The 17,989-nt window shown below is 42.2% G+C and overlaps 1 protein-coding gene across 1 annotated transcript; it reads right to left on the bottom strand.

Moving 5' to 3' along the window:
* Window positions 1-1,925: 1,925 nt before the first annotated feature.
* NENF (neudesin neurotrophic factor) lies at window positions 1,926-17,128 on the bottom strand. The gene is made up of 4 exons (XM_077485743.1): window positions 16,958-17,128; window positions 8,990-9,050; window positions 4,879-4,982; window positions 1,926-4,577 (listed from the first exon to the last, which is right to left on the bottom strand). The coding sequence occupies exons 1-4, from the start codon at window positions 17,108-17,110 to the stop codon at window positions 4,401-4,403; spliced, it is 495 nt and encodes a 164-aa protein (XP_077341869.1). The 5' UTR covers window positions 17,111-17,128; the 3' UTR covers window positions 1,926-4,400.
* Window positions 17,129-17,989: the final 861 nt, after the last annotated feature.

Here is a 17,989-nt window from a genome sequence, read left to right as displayed (position 1 = left end):
TATGGCAAGTCAGCCAATATATGTTGATTGTATAACTTGTTCAGTGTGCTCATAATTTCACTTCTTGGTTACCCTCCTCGATGGGAACCAGCTATTGTTTGAGATTCACTTTGAGATCCTTCATGTGATAATTATGCACCGCAGTATTGCAAGACACATCCTTCAGTTAATGTGGACTATCCAGTTGGTGAACACTCTAGGTCATAGGTTTCCAAACTTTCTAAATAAGGGGCCAGTTTACAATCTTTCATACTTGGGGGGGGGGGGGGTAATAAAATTACTTAGCGCCTGTGGTCAGGAGGAGGAATAATGCCCCGTTGTGTGTCTGTAGTAGCAATAGTGCCTCATATTAGTGGGCGGAATAGGGTCCCAAGGGCTTGGAAAAAGGCAAAGGGCCACAGTTTGCAGACCACTGCTCTAGGTGAACAATATACATTAAAAAAAAAAAAAAATTAACAAGCCAATGGTGAATATGCACATCCTTTCCTGTTCTCGGATTGCTTCACCACATCCTTTAAAAGGATTTGTAATGGGAGCAATCTTCCTTCAACAGATAGAAAGCTACAGTCTGAATCCCTATAGAGGTGTTTGAGCCACCTTATCAAAAAGGATTCTGTCTCAAGCAATGTGATTTTTTCACTGAGCCTATGGTGCATGATGATGTCACCCTAGGTGGCCCATTCATGACCACCTCGGCTCAGTGAATGTCAGTTGAATGAAACAGGTCATCATTTAACCCAGGAGACTGAGAACATCTACTGGTAAAAGAAGTACTTCAGGAAACAACAAAATAAAAAAAAATAAAAAAGGAGAGAATTGCAGCAAAAGCTGCTTTTAAATACTTTACCCCCGGAAGGATTTACCCACTTCCTGATCAGGCCATTTTTTGCGATACGGCCCTGTGTTGCTTTAACTGACAATTGCGGTCGTGCAACACTGTACCAAAACAAAATTGATCACCGCTGCGGGTTTTATTTTTTGCGCTGTACACAAAAAAAAAAAAATTATATATATATATATATATATATATATATATATATATATATATATATATATATATATATAATTTTTTTTTTTATATTATATAAGTTTAGGCCAATATGTATTCTGCTACATATTTTTGGTTAAAAAAAATGCCAATAAATGTATATTGATTGGTTTGCGCAAAAGTTATTGAGTCTACAAAATAGGGGATAGATTTATGGCATTTTTATTATTTGATTTTTTTTTTGTTACTGGTAATGGTGCCGATCAGTGATTTTTAGTGGGACTGCTGCGGACAGATCGAACACCTGACCTTTGACACTTTTTTGGGAACCAGTGACATTATTACAGTAATCATTGCTAAAAATATGCACGGTTAGTGTACTAATGACACTGGCAGGGAAGGGGATAACATCGGGGGCGATCAAGGAGTTTTAATGTGTTCCCTGCAGGTGTTTTCCAACTGTATGGGGAACTGTGTGACTGGGGAAAATACACAGATCCGTCTTCTTGATTAGCAGAAAGACAGAATCTGTGTGATCTCCCCTGTCAGAACAGAGATTGCCTTATTTACACATTCTGTCACCGCGGGGCCTGATCGTGGGTGGCCAGGGGACAGAGTCCGCCACACCCACCGATTGGCTTCCCCGCTGACCAGTAGGAGTGCACGCGCCCATAAAAGGGAGTTTGCAGGATTGTGCCACCTTGCCGCAGTATAATGATGCCAGCTGTTCGGCAAGCGGTTAATTTATATTACTGGGGTATATTTTTATTTTTTGGGCTATAGTTCAGTTTTTATTTTTGAGCAAAACAAGAGTTTAACTTTAAGATGAAAGATCTTAATGTAAAACAAGATAAATCAGAGATTTCATCACCTATGTAACTGGTGTGACTGGTAAAAAAAAAAAAAAAAAAAAAAAAAAATCACATGAAAACAACAGTATTGTAAACAGTATTTATTTTTTACCAACACCATACAAATACACTGTTTAAAAAGGTCTAACAACAATTGAGGTATATGTTCTCTGGCAACACAAATAACAGTACCATTTCCACAATTAAATGTCATTTGTTTGCTGGTAGGTTGTACCATGTAATGATTTCTAACATCTCTAGGAGACTCCCGTTTTCATATCTCACTGGAATCTCCATCTCCAGACAACTGCTGTTGTCAGTACAAAATGGAATAATGGTGTTATATCCCCATGATGGATCCTCTATAGCAGAATAAAGATTTGGGAAATGCTGCTTGTAAGAAAGACTTTCATTTTAGCATAGTGGAGAAATCGTGTTTCCTACAGCGCAATTCTAGCCAAACCTTAATTTTGTTTTCACTTTATTGTGAATTCTTAGAACTTCTGCCAGGGTTATATTGTTGGAGATTTTCTTTTCACTCCTCAGTGGTTACAGCCAGAAAAAATAAAAAAATAAAAAAAATACAAATACAGTGAGGAAGGGTCTGTACTTTCCTGTCCAAGTGACAACTGCCCTCTCATTCTGTGTCTTAATGTCACTGGAGCAGAAAATGAAGGGAACTCTCCTGTATTGGAAGAGCACCGAAAAAAAAAAAAAAAAAAAGAATTTGAGCTTTTCCCCACTCTAAAAAAAAAAAAAAAAAAAAAAAAAAAAAAATTACCATAGTGGAGGAGCATCTTCTTGTGGTATTTGGGATACTCAGAATTTCCTGAGATCTTGCTGGATGGATCATGACACTTCCCTGACCTTGTCACAGAAGTTGGGATTAAAGTACATTTATATCCAACTGTCTTTCACCTCCAAGGGTTTATCATACCACTTTAATGCTGTAATTTATTATTGGAATAGGGGGCATGATGTATTACCTTAAGACCCCAATTGCTGCTCCCTCACTAAATTTTTGGTTTTTCAGTTTTGGGCGGAGATGACATTTAGTGCAATTCAACTTTAGTAGTTTCTCAATAAAAACAAACACATTGTAGCGTTCACTAGTATAACTTTTTTTTGTTTGTTTTTTTTTTTTTTTTTTCCAAATATACTCTATATAACTATGCTAATCTCTGCTTTTTTCCCCCTTCTGTGAAAGATTATTTTTGTTAGTTGGAATTCCTTTTTTGAATCATAGATCCACTTAGCAGGTTATGAAAAGTGTATGTTTGCATTGAAAATTATAATCACCATGGTCTGAAATTCATTAAAAAAGGGTTGACATACTTTACAACTGATCTCATTCTTACATGTAGTTCATTCTAGTACTTTCATAAGAGGGTTTGCATTTACATTAGATAGGCACATTTAAAATTGTATCTTTCACCTTTGCCATATCAGAATTGGGATCATCAAGGAGCCTCTCAGTTTCCTTCTATTTCCTGGTGAGAGTGTCTGCAGAAACAGAACTCCCTATACAGGAGCTGTATAAAGGATGGCAGGGGGCATGCACAGCTAAAGGGATTCTGGAATGCTACTGAAAAAAAAATAAAAATAAAATAAAAATAACCCTCCTCTGCAGCCGCCCCTTATTTTTTAACTAAATTTTTTAAAGTGGTTGTATAAACTCTTAAGGTTTTTCACCTTCGTGCATTCTATGCATGAGGGTGGAAAACCTATGCTGCAGCTGCCTCCCAGACGCTCCCCCTTTTCTTACCCGAGCCCGATTCAATCCAGCAATGTGACAAGCGCAGCAGCTCCATCCACTGTCTCTCTCCTCATTGGACAAATTGATAGCAGCAGAAACCATTATCTCCCGCTGCCGTCAATCAAATCCAGTGACGTGGGGCTGAGTCCCACTGCCTGTGTCAATGGATGCGGGGAGCGGGCCCGCACAGGTGCCCCCAGAGTGGCTTTCCGTGGGGGCACCTGATGAAGAGGAGGGGCCAGGAGTGCCGGCGGGGCACCTCAGAAAAAGAGGATTGGGGCTGATCTGGTAGGTATAGGCATGTTTTTTGTTTTTCAAATAAGGGTTTACAACCCCTTTAATGTTTATCTATTGACAGCGTGGTCTGAAGAAGAAGAAGAATGAAGGAAGAAGAATGAAGGAAGAAGAATGAAGGAAGAAGAATGAAGGAAGAAGAATGAAGGAAGAAGAATGAAGGAGAAGAATGAAGAAGAAGAATGAAGAATGAAGAATGAAGAATGAAGGAAGAAGGAAGAAGGAAGAAGGAAGAAGGAAGAAGGAAGAAGATTGTATGACTATGGTTATTGAAAAAAAATCCATAATTAGGAGCAACTTAACAGTTCCTATGGTTTAGGTCATTTTTAGTAAACATGATAAACTCTTTCTATGGTATTAGCAGAGAAAGGCACCTGGAAGTAAGAAACATATCTCAGTTTAAGGTTAGAAAAGATTGTTTGCTGTAAAAACCTACACAAGAGAAACAAAAGTTCCCCATAAAACAAGGTTTCTTTCTAAAGTTATCCTATTGCCCAATGAAAATGTTACATCAAAATTCATCTTTGATAGAAAAATGTGGCTGGTCCTCAGGCTTGAAGTTTGAATTGGGGCTCCCATCATCGTTCAGAATCCGTCTAGCGGTGTAACCAACAATGGGGTACTTTTTCTTGTACACGCTCTCAAAAATATCATCCAAGGATTTAAGCTGCTCCTCTGTGAGACCGGTCTGGGGAAAAAAAAAAAAAAAAAAAAAAAAGAAAGATGGAACAGAAGGTTATTAAAGAGACCCCATCACCAACTTAAACTGCAGATAAAAACACAGAAAAATCAAGTATTTCAAAGTAGTCGTAGACCTTAGACAGCTTCAGCTCTGTTCCGGTGTGAAGGGAGGAAGAGGGTGCATCTTCCCTCCAATCAGCTCTCAGAGCTCTCCTCACTGAGCTCTGCAAACTGTAAGGTCCAGGCCAGAATTTTGCTCCAATACAAAAACACAGATCAAAAGATCACTGCAGCATGACATCACGTACCGTGTCATAGGTGAGGTCTTCTGGATCCAGAGACATTTTGGCAACCCCCCGACTGGAGTCTTTTCCTGTCAGTGCATTGTATGGAGCTCCCTTCCCATAGAACTCTGTGGAACATAAAGAGGCCACAAATAAAACACCAACATGGCTGGGGTCTGCACCGCGCTGCACTCATATATCCTCATTGCATACTTTAGTGTTGCAAGACAGACTGTTGGAAATGGAGGTTAAATCTTAGTAGATTTCCGAAAGAAGGTTTTTTTTTTTTCTTCTTTTTACCTTTTCCTGCATGTTGCCATAGCAGAAACCTTTAATACTCAGGCTAGCCCTGATCTCAATTGTCAATGGTTCAATAACCAGAGCAAAAACAAGGGGAGATAGTGGGCATCCCTGCCTGGTTTGCCGCCTCAATGCAAAGCCATGAGATAGGGTACCGAATGACCTAATAGTCGCTCGTGGCTGACTATAGAGAAGTTGCACACATGAAATATAACTAGGGCCTAGTCCAAATCTCTGCAATACCACCCACAAATAGTTCCAATCTATACTATACTATCAAACAACTTTGTGGCGTCTAATGATAGTAATGCCCTACTACCCATGTTATCTGCCTGGGACTGGATATTAAGGAACAGCCTTCTCAAGTTAATGGTAGTAGATTTATTGGGCATGGAGCCAGCCTGGTCATCATGCGCAACATATGTTATGCCAGATTGCCAACACCTTTGCCAGGATCTTGACATCACTTTTTAGCAACAACATCAGGCAATAGGCCCCTGGATCTACTGGGTCCTTACCAGGTTTTAGCAATAGAATGTGGTTTGCTTTCGACATTGATGGGGGGGATAGGCTACCGCTTTCCCGGGACTCCTGTTTGTATACTTCTATGGGGATCCCATCCTCCCCGGAGCTTTGCAGTTGGGGAAAGAGCCAACTGCAGCCTGTAACTCTGCTATGGTGAGTGGGGCCTCTAACTCTTTTTGGCCTCTCTCTGATATTACAGGAAAAGCAATATTCTGAAAGTATGCGTCAAGGCTTTCTTGGGTGTAGGCAGTACCAGGGCTGTAGAGCATTTCATAGAAACTAGCGAGTTCCTGCATGATCGTCTCAGGCTGGCGTACCAGGGGACCTGCCCGAGATTGGATAGCTCCTATGGCAGAGGACCTTTGGTGGGAGTGCCGTGCCAAAATACGGCCAGTTTTCTCACCCTCCTCCAAGAATGCCTGCCTGTAAAAGAATCTATTTTTTGGCTGAGGAGGAAAGCAGATGCTGATAGGCAGATTGAGCAGCCTGCCAGGCCTCCCTGGCCAAATCAGAGGCGTTTATTATGTATAGCTGTTCCATTGGTTGAACCTGAGATTCCACTTCAATGGGCCTGTCAAGTATGCCTTGAAGGCATCCCATTGCTGCATAATCAAGTTATCAGGGTTCTGGAATGTAAAGAACTCACGCATGCTCCCCACTATCCCATCATGGGAGTGAAATAATTTCAGCCAGAAGGCGTTAAAAATATCCATGGGGCTCTAGGTAATGTAGCCGGTGGGGCTACTAGGAGAGGTACCACTAATGGAGAGGGGTCTGATGCATTACAGGGTCTATGTATCAAGTTTTTATTTTTTAATACAACAGGAAATCGCACCGGTTGCAATCCAGGAAGCCACTAAGCACTGAAGCATATTGTCACTTTTGTTCCAGAAAGGACTTTCTGATATTAATTTTCTGCTGCTGGACTTGTGTATTAACTTACATTTGCATTCTTCTATTTAGCGACTTTTATTTAGCAACTTTACAAAATGTAAAGTATCGTATTTACATATTGCGGCACTTATAGAAGCACGTAACACTTTTTTACAGTATATATTGAAACTGTGGCACTTTCATAAGCACTTAGCACTTTTTATCATGCGATTTGTATAAATGCACATATGCACTTTTTTCTCTATAGAAAGTATATTGAATTTTTTGCACTAATATATAGTAACTTAGTGATAATTTAAAACAGTATTTCTGTAACACCTTTATGCACGATTCATACTGTTATTTGTATATTGCACATATGGTATTTTAATTTTAATTTTTTATTTTTATATTTTAATTTTATTCATGTGTAGAATTATCAGTAAGTAATTTAACAACAAGGTACAATTATTAGCAGGTGAGTTCCCTGCAGATACTAAGTATAATTAACAGCAGTGTGAAGACATACATAGAATTTATAGGGATACATTTTTCTTGCACTAAATAAAAGGTGCCAATAATGGCCGACAAAATCATATTAATTTAATTTAAATTCATGATATTAAAAAAAACACAAATATAATACAATTATATATAAAAAGATATATATTTTTTTTAATTTAGATTTTTTACTCTCATTTTCAGTTTTCGGCTAAGTGCATCCTGCATTTTCTGTTTTGGAACCAAAATTTCCATTTGGATCACCTCCAGCAAAAATAGAACATTTCTAAAACAATTTAGAAGGTAAATGATGGATTTTTATATATAAAATGTTGAAACTGGATGAAGGGAAGACCCATTTGAAAATCATGCAGTTAATTAAAGCAGTTTTAAACCCAAAAGAAAAAGGTTTAATTTTTTAACTGTAGCTTATCAATTCTTAGATGGGACGACTGTATTCATTTTCATAGCTTTTATACTCATCTGATAATCTAGCCAGCAAGTCTGTTTTTCACAGCACAAAACTCTCCAGCAGAATGTATCGATGCAGCATCTGTCCCACACTGCCCCTAAGACTGAGAACTGACCGATCAAACAACTGATTGCTCAGTTCTTGGTCTTCAGTGAGCAGTGCTCTGCCCCTGCAGCGCTCGCTGGAGCACTGGGCTGTGGAGAGGGAGGGAGCGGCTGGCTCAGGCTCTTGGTGGCTCCCTGCATTAAAGTCGGGCTCTCTATAGAGCCTGGACTGGCTGAGTGACGTCAACCGACAGCGGACTTTAGCCTACCATCGACTGAAAACAGATCTCAAGTGTGCAGAACTAAAATGTACTCCTGTGACCCACAGGAGAAGTAGGCCCAAAATAGGTTTGGCTCTACAGTGTGATTACAATGATCAGTGTTTTTATATTCATGTCAATTCTTTATTCCAAAAAGGAAAAAAAGGTTTGCTGTAACTGATTATAAAAAGTGTGAGCCGCAGTTTGGCTTCAATTTGTTAGCTTATCTAAATCTGCTAATACACACACACACCAACTGTCTTCTGTGCTTCCTGCTCTCCTTCATCCAGAGTAGTGTCCTCACTAATACAGGGAGGAGAGTTATGCCACGTACACGCGACCGGACTTTCCGGCAGACTAGTTCCGAAGGGATTAGTCCGGACAATCCGATCGTGTGTGGGCTATTCCGAATGTTTAAAAAAAAAAAAAAGAAGAAGACTGACCTAGAAATAAAAAACACATTTTTTAAATCGATTTGACGGACTCAAAAATCGGGAAAACCGTACGTCTGTATGCTGGTCCGATGGACCAAATACCACGCAAGGGAAGCTACTGAACTTCCTTTAGGCTCATTTACATCATCATGTTCAAAACAAACAGACTTACGAACGGACTTAGTCCGTTCGTGTGTGGCCAAGTCCGTTTGTTTGGAAAGTCAGTCGGGAAGACTGTCAGACCTAGTCTGCCAGAATATCCGGTTGTGTGTACACAGCATTACTGGTACTGGCCAGATCGCCGGGTGAAAACATTGGGGGGGGGGATCCAAAAGAAAATTAAACTAATTCAGCCACCAAATCTAATGATTGATAAGCTGCAATTAAGCCTAGGTTTCCACTACTGTGACCTGAAAGTCATGCGATTTTGATGAGACTTGAAGTAATGCCTGTGTATTGCTGATGTCTGTGGACCTCAAGTCGCAGCAAAGTCGGTCCAAAGTAGCGCAGGGACTACTTTGAAGTCGCACAGATATGAACTGTACTCCTTGGAAATCATGAGGTGCAACTTGTCCTGCGACATTGCAGGACAAGTTGCACAAGTGGAAACGGAGCCTTAAACACATTTTGTTTGAGTTTAATGTCGCTTTAAGGAGTTTGTTAGTTTTTTTTTAACAGAGATCATATTATGAAATGTATAACTAAGAAAGTTCTATAGAAAGTCACCTTTTCCAGCTGAAACATCAAACACTGTGCCCTTCACTGCCATATAAATTGGCTTATCCTCCTGCAGAGAGAGAATTATAATTTTTTATTAGATCGTCATTGAAAAATTAGGTCTCAAGTATGTTCTCCAGTGTGCAATATAAAATGATGAATAACTCCTTTAAGAAAAACGTTGGACAGCAATATGAATAGATATACATGTGCTTTGGCTAAAAATGTCATTCCCGTCAATTGGGATAAAGCTCGTTTTAGACGGAAGTCAGAAAAGCATTAACATTCCATAGACATGCATGTTCATGCTGCACCACTGTGCATGTTAATGTAATGATAGAGAGAATATCTATAATTTTTTATTTTTATTTTTTATGTCATTACCTTGCAAAGTGCCTTTGAATTTGTTGGAAATATTGACTTTGCGAGGAAGAGTTAATTTCCTTAGCACAGCTCTCATCTTCTGGGAGTCTCATTTCTGTCAATGCTGCCCCAGCTCCTTCACCCCCTATGTAAAAATGTATGCAGCTGCTAAAGGAGGAGTGATAAAGAGTGCTATGAAGGGTCACTTTGGGGAAAGCTTGGAGTGGGCTGGGACGGCTGAAATCACATACATTATGGATGACTTTTAGGACGGGGGAGGCTCTGCGAATGTGATCAGCAGCTATGGAGCTGCCGCTTCACTTTGAAACTGAGAGACAGCTGAACAAATCTCATACCACTTCATCTCTGGAAGGTTTTACTCCCTTTCTGGCCAGGCCATTTCTTGCGATACTGCACTGCGTTGCTTTAACCGCTTGCCGACCAGCCGCCACAGTTGTACTGCGGCAACATGGCTCAGCTGCGCAAATCACCGTCATGTTACGTTGCTTCTAGATTTGGCAACTAGGGGCTTGCTCACGGAGCCAATGTGATTGCCCAGCGTTCGCACTCACCGCCAGGCTCCCGCAATTGCTCGGGGGAAAAACACAGAGATCTCAGTTGTCTGAGGGGAGAAGTGAAAGATTGTCTGTTCACACAGAGTATGAACAGCGATCTGTCATCTCCCCTACAGCCCGCCCCCCCCCTTCAGTTAGAACACGCAATAGGGAACACATTAACCCCTTGATTGCCCCTAGTGGTTAACCCATTCACTGCCAGTGACATTTTTATAGTAATCAATGCATTTTTATAGCACTGATTGCTGTAAAAATGCCAATAGCCCCAAAAATGTGTCAAAATTGTCTGACATAATGTCGCAGTTCCGATAAAAATCTCAGATCGCCCACCATTACTAGTAAAGTGATTTTTTATTTTTTGGACCAAAAATATGTAGAAGACTACATATTGGTCTAAACTGAGGAAACACTTGTCAAATTTTGTTTGGATGCAACGTCGCACGAGCAGGCAATTGTCAGTAAAAGCGACGCAGTGCCGAATCGTGCTCTGGTCGGGAAGGGGTTAAACTCTTCCGGGGCTGAAGTGGTTAATTGACAATTGCACATTCATAGGACACTGTACACAAAATAAAATTGATGTCTTTTTCCCCCCCACAAAAAGAGCTTTCTTTTGGTGGTATTTGTTTACCTCAGCAGTTTTATTTTTCACGCTATAAACAAAACAAAACTTCAATATATATTATTTATATATAAACATTCCCAATAATAAATAAAAATGTAAACAAAAAATCTAATTTCATCAATTTAGGCATTTAATTTTTACTAGTAATGGCGGCGATTTAGCAGGACTGCGACAATGCAGTCGACTCGCGCATGCGCAGTAGGGAACTGGGAAATGAGGCCGCAAGGCTCCACTTCCTGATTCCCATACCCAAGATGGCGGCAGCAGCACCCGAGAGACCATCGAGAGATCGGCTTCGGGTGCCGACATCGTGGGTGCGCTGGGAGGGTAAGTGTCATTATTTTAAAAAAGTCAGCAGCTGCAGTATTTGTAGCTGCTGGCTTTAAAAAAAAAAAAAAAAAAAAAGCGGACTCCCGCTTTAAGTGTTCTCCTAGGGGGTGCTTTCCAATTGTGTGGGGGATGTCATGACTGGAGGAAAAGAGATCTGCGATCTCCATCTTCCTCCCCCACAGAACGGTGGTTTGTTTACATAGGCAGACTAATGTTCTGCCTCTCCTGTGAACGTACGACGTGCCCACTGGACCCATTAATCGGCTCTGGGGCACACCACTAGAGCCAAAGAGAAGAATCACGCACAGGTACGTGATTGTGCACTTAAGGGCCACCCCATCACAGTATATGTACGTGGGGCAGACCTTAAGCGGTTAAAGGAAAAAACAAAAAAGGGGGATCTTGCCTTGACATACACATGAGATAGATAGATATATAATCTCATTTCAAATCACAGCAAGAGCTTTGTAAACACAATCCCAACCATCTACAAAATCCATGCTGTATCCATGGACGTCCGCAGGTAGGGGCAAGGGGGGCACTGGAATTGGGGATCAGATCTTAAATTTAGCACAGTTGCGTCGCTATCGGGGCTTCCTGCCCACTCCGTTCCTTCCCTATTGGCCATAACTGAGGGCCAATCAAAGGAAACCAGGAGAGCAGAGCATCATGGGACATGTAGTCCCAAAGATTGTCAGCCACATTTTCCACAGGGAGGAGGCTACAGCTCGATCAAGAGAGAGATTGAGAGACTGCAGCCTGGAAAAAAGCCGAGGGAGAGAGCGCTACAGGACAAAGAATGAGGAGTGTGCTGGGGCAGAAGCTAGAGAGAGCCACACTTCCCAGTGCCACCAGGGAGAGCCACACTGCCCAGTGCCACCAGAGAGAGCCACACTGCCCAGTGCCACCAGAGAGAGCCACACTGCCCAGCGCCACCAGAGAGAGCCACACTGCCCAGCGCCACCAGAGAGAGCCACACTGCCCAGCGCCACCAGAGAGAGCCACACTGCCCAGCGCCACCAGAGAGAGCCACACTGCCCAGCGCCACCAGCGAGAGAAACACTGAGCCACTGCCAGGGTACAGACATGCTACAATACTGACCAGAGTCACCCCCCAGGGAACCCAGAGTGAGCGATTGTCCAGCCGGAGGGATCACGGTTGTAGTTTCGCTGGGTCTGGTAAGAGGGCCTGTTGGTCATTATCCATTACTTATCCTAGGAACTGTACTACGTCTGTAGTCTGACCATGATAATGTAATAATGACATTATCGAAAAGGGGCGGTGAATGGGTGACCCTAAAATGATGTCCCCCCCTGAAAAAAGTTCTGCGGACGCCCTTGGCTGTATCGCTGTATAAAATGGAATCAGAAAACTCAGTTCATACGCTGTGTTACTGTGCTGAGAATTCACTAACCGAGTTATAATTCACACCTGAAGGCATACAGCCGTGGCCAAAAGTTTTGAGAATGACACAAATATACATTTTTCAAAGTCTGCTGCCTCAGTATTTATGATGGCAATTTGAATATACCCCCATAAAAAAAAACATTTCCACTGCATTTGTGAAGAAGGCTTCAGGGCGCACAAGTCAGTCCAGTAATCTCCAGGACCGTCTCCTGCAGTTCATTCAGCTGTGGGATTGCGGCACCACCAGTGCTGAACTTGCTCAGGAATAGCAGTATTCCGGTGTGAGGACATCGGCACACACAGTGAGGAGAAGACATTGAGAGTGGCCTGGTGTCCAGAAAAGCAGCAAATAAGCCACTTCTCAAGGAAAAACTATCAGAGAGACTGATATTCTGGAAAAGGTACAGAGATTGGACTGCTGAGGTCTGGGGTAAAGTCATTTTCTCTGATAAATCCCCCTTCCAATTGTTTGGGGCATCCAGAAGAAACCTTGTCCAGAGAAGAAAAGGTGAGTGCTACAATCAGTCCTGTGTCATGCCAACAGTAAAGCAGGGAGTGCGGCTCACTCACAATTTTGCCCAAGAACACAGCTATGAATAAAGACTGGTACAAAAACATCCTCCGAGAACAACTTCTCCCAACCACCCAAGAACAGTTCGGGGATGAGAAATGCCTTTTCCAGCGTGATGGAGCACCTTGCCATAAGGCAGCATCCAAATTTTGGGTCCATGGCCAGGAAACTCTCCAGACCTTAATTCCATTGAGAACTTGTGGTCAATCCTCAGGAGGCGGGTGAATTAAAAACAAAAATTCTCACAAACTCCAAGCTTTGATTATGCAAGAATGGGCTGCTGTCAGGATGTGGCCCAGAAGTTGATTGACAGCATGTCAGTGCGAATTGCAGAGGTCTTGAAAAAGGGTCAACATTGCAAATATTGACTCTTTGCTAAAACTTAATGTAATTGTCACTAAAAGCCGTTGACTCTTATGAAATTCTTGTAGTTCTACTTCGGTACACCATAGTAACATCTGACAAAAAGGATCTAAAAACACTGAAGCAACAGACTTATGTCATTTTCTTAGGTTTTGGCCCATGGGTGCGATCCCCTCTGACAATCTGTATACATGACCTGGGGCTCTGCATTGTGCCGTGACAGAGGAAGAAATCCAATAATAAGAGTAGGGAAGGATTCTGCACATTACTTACAAACTGAAATTAGTTTCTATGGTGCCAGAAGAGATATTCACCATCATCTCATGGCGGTTATTGAACATCCCCAGCTGGACTAATGCACAAAAACTTTCAACAAAACTGAAGTCTATATAAAAGCTGGAATGCCGGTTTACCAACTAATGGAAGGCCCCGCCCAACGTGAAAGACTGCATGACGGATCAGTTGTCACAGCAAAATGTTTTCTATGGACATCCTGATGGCTTGCAGTAGTGTGACATTCCAGTCCCAACAACACCCCTTACATAACGCCCCCACCCTACCCTGCACTATTGGTTATTAACCACTTGCCGACCAGCTCACGTACATTTACTAAGGCAGGCATACCTGTACGTCGGTCTCTGCAAAGAGGATAGTGGGCGCAAGCCCACCGGACCAGCCCGCGGTTCCCACAGACTCGATGTCCACCGGTGACCCGCGATCGATGTCTACAGAGGCAGAACGGGGAACTGCCTACGTAAACAAGGCAATTCCCTGTTCTGCCTAATGACATGTCAGAGATCTTCTGTTCCCAGCGATTGGGAACAGCGATCTGTCATGTTCCAGTGAGTCCACCCCCCCTACAGTTAGAACACACCCAGGCAACACACTCAACCCTTTGATTGCCCCCTAGTGTTAATCCTTCCATACCAGTGTCATTTGTACATTGATCAGTGCATTTTTCTAGCACTGATCCCCAAAAAGTGTCATTTGGGGTCAGATCTGTCTGTCGCAATGTTGCAGTCCCGCAAACAAAAAAAAAAAAAAAAAAAACGCAGATCACCGACATTACTAGTAAAAACAATAAAAAAAATAAAATAATAATTGCAATTTTTCCCAAAATATGTAGAATACATATCGGTCTAAACTGATTTTTTGTGGGGATATGTATTATAGCAGAAAGTAAAAAAGATTGTTTTGTTTTTTTTCAAAATTGCCTTTTTTTTCCCCATTTATAGCGCAAAAAATAAAAACTGCAGAGGTGGTCAAATACGACCAAAGCTCTATTTGTAGGAAAAAGAAAGGACGTAAATTTTGTTTGGGTACAGTGTTGCACGACCGCGCAATTGTCAGTTAAAGTGACATAGTGCCGTTTTTGCAAAAATGGCCTGGTCATAAGGGGGCAAATCCTTCCGGGGTTGAAGTTGTTAATTTTAAGTATAAGGCAAGACAAAATTAAAAAAAGAAAAAAAAAAGAAAAAAAAAAAAAAAAAAAAAAAAGGGATAAAAAGGAAAACTTAGTACACATCACTTCAATACATGCCATTTCCTTCGTTTTTTTTTCCCCCCTTGAGGTGGTTCTAAAGCCTTAAAGTGATTGTAAACGATCACCTTGTAAAAACAATCCATTCAAGTTAAAATAGAAATGAAAGGCAAAAATGTTTGTATAGATATAAAAATATTATAAAACACCTTCCCCCCCCCCCTTTTTTTTTTTTAGAAGTGATCACATTCCTGCTGTTCTCAGCTGCATAAGAGCTGGGGAGGAGAAGCAGCAACACACTGAGCTTGCCAGTGAATGGATGTGCAGTGGGGGCGTGTCAGTACAACTCTGATCATTGGAGGAGAGCACACTGAGATCCCAGCATAGGTAGAGAACAGACCACTGTGTGCTCTCCTGCTTAGTGTGGTCAGCTTTTAATAGGAAAGAAAAGGGACTGACCGGAACACCAGGGATTTCATATTAAGAATGCAATGTAAAGAGAACAGGATACTTTCTCATACAAGTACATGGTACAGCAGGCACACATCAGGAACAATGTTGTGAAAAACCTTAAAGCACTTGTTACCCCCTTAATGCAGTCTATGCTGCATAATTCCCCCAGCCCCCTTATTGTTACCTGAGCCCGCTCCTGCTGCTGTCATCTGAGTGCTGTGCTCCGTGAGCGGGGGGCAGAGCAAAGCCGCCCGCACTGTATCATTAGGCACAGACAGGGTGGCTCGGGAGTAAGCCCACATGGGTGCCCTAATGGAAAGCAGCTTTCCGTGGGGGGCGCTAACCGAAGAGGAGGAGCAGTGGGGGACCCCATAAGGAGGATTGGGGCTGCTCTTTGCAAAAAAATTGTACGGAGCAGGTAAGTTATTTTACTTTAAAAAAATAAAAAAATAAATGAAACTTTAGGGCACTTTCACACTGCTGCGTTGGCGGTAAAGCACCGCTACTTTAAGCTGCATTGTAGCGGCGCTTTTTGGACACTTAACCCCTGCTAGCGGCTGAAAAAGGGTTAAAGGCGATTTGCAGGCCCTTCGGCGGCACTGCCCATTGATTTCAATGGGCAGGGGCGCTTTGGGAGCGGTGTATACACCTCTCCTAAAGTGCCTCAAAGTTGCTACTTGCAGGACTTAACGTCCCACAAGCGCACCGCTCCAGTGTGAAAGTCCGAGTGATAGCACCTCAGTGTGAAAGTGGCCTTAATGTCTCTTAAAAATCTACAAAAATTTACCCCCTAGGCCCCTTTTACACAGGCAATCCAATCAGGTGATTGAATAGTCCATATATCTCTATAGTCTCTTGTGTCTGTTAACACCAGACTACCTCCAGTTGGGATGTCTCAGGTGGCTGGTTGTTCCAACCATGAGCCCTACTCCGCCCTTGGAGTTTGCCAAACAAAAGTTATGTATGCAAATAGTTTTTGATTTAAAAAGATAAATAAAACATACGGAAGGCTGTCCATACACTAAACCAGGGGTCTACAAGTGTGGCCAGTGGGAGTAAACAATGCCTTTTCCTTGGAATTAGCCAAAGCAGCGGCGCCCCATCCCTGGTAGAAGCAGCGGCGCCCCATCTCTGGCAAAGGTCCATATTGGGACCACTGTTTGGAGATCATTGCTCTTTACACATTGTTTGCATAGTACCTTTGCATTACCATCAACTATGTAATAAAAGGGAGTGCGTGATAGCATAATGATTGAATGGATTGTTTAGATTTGTGGTATGTTGCATAATTTTAGTAAAGCTAAAAAAAATGTTTTTAAAAAGTTCTAATAGACATGCATGGGGTGGGATGTGGACTCGGCTGCTTAGCATAGCCATACCTCCCATCTTTTTGAGATGGGAATGAGGGACACCTATCAGCAAAAGGTATGCAATCATAGGACACACCCCCTTAAAAAGGAGAAGTGTACCAAAATAAATAAATAAAAAGGGGGAAACCAAAGATTGGTTGAACCCGCAAGTGTTTTTTTTTTTTTTTTTTTTAACCATTGCTATTCCTTTATATTGGCTATTGGAATTTCTAAATGCAGCAATCTAGAAATCAGATGAAAGGTTTAGCTCTGAAAAACACTTTTTGATAGATAAAATTGCATTTGATATACATCTATACAGATGAGACCAAAACGAGGGACAAATGAGGAGGAATGAGGGACAGAGGGACATTGCTCCGAATCAGGGACAGTTGGGCGCTATGACATCACAGCCCATAATAATGATAATCCATGGACGGTCGTGCCTTGTCCCAGCAGTTACCTGCTCCCCGTTGAATTTAGCCAGGTCATCCTCGGTGAAGAGGCGGACAGGTTTGCGTTCAGATGATCTCCGGATCTCCGGCTCCCCCATTACCGGAGCGCACAGCAAACCACTGAGCACCAGCGCGGAGCACAGCGCCCAGCACGGCGACATCTTCACACACTTCCTGGAGGGGCGGGGACAGAACGCGGCACCGGACTATAAGCCCCGCCCACAGGAGGTGCAGTAACCCATTACCTTCCAGTGATCAATAGGAGAGTGACAGTCCATAGCGATCTCTGTACATCTCTGTAGACTGATAGAACTACATCGCTCAGAACTTCTGTCTTAACCCCTCCTGATTTTCAGTGGAATATTAGGAAAATGAGGTCAATATTTTAGATATTAATCAAACTTTATTATTGTAAATTGCAGGACAATCTTAACTAGCAGTACCCCACTATAAAATATTCATGCTGTTTGTATCAGGTCAGGTTGGCTCTTATATTAAATAATTGGTGGTAGATCTAAAGCAGATTGTACAATCAGATTGTAAGGTCTATGACCAGCAGAGGGAAGCAGCCAATCAGAATTTAGGCTTGTTCAATCGCATAATGGAAACATAAGGACATGTTCACATTTGTCATAGCTGTGGCGGTGTCTTTATGTACATAGTCAATTTGTATTGTGCTAACATCTTATTTATGGACATGGTTCACTTTTTTAAGACCTGTGCACTGAAATGTACAGCATGGGTGACATGGAACGCTGCAGTATGGGTGCGTTGCTCACTTTTGTATTAGTACATTGGGGGTGCCAGTCGCACATAGGGCATTGCAATGCAGAGTATTGTGTCACAACACACTGCATAAAAATACATCATGTCCTACCCAGGGGCGGACTGACAACTAATGGGGCCCCCAGGCAATAGGAGATTATGGGGCCCCCAGGCAATAGGAGATTATGGGGCCACACAGTATACACACACATACAGTATACAGACACAGACACACAATATACACACACAGTATACACACTGAATACACATACACA

Source organism: Lithobates pipiens, unplaced genomic scaffold (genome assembly GCF_037356315.1).
Source record: "Lithobates pipiens isolate NorthernLeopardFrog02 unplaced genomic scaffold, aLitPip1_a1.2 Scaffold_18, whole genome shotgun sequence".
Classification (NCBI taxonomy): domain Eukaryota; kingdom Metazoa; phylum Chordata; class Amphibia; order Anura; family Ranidae; genus Lithobates; species Lithobates pipiens.
This window is presented reverse-complemented; position numbering and strand designations above follow the sequence as displayed.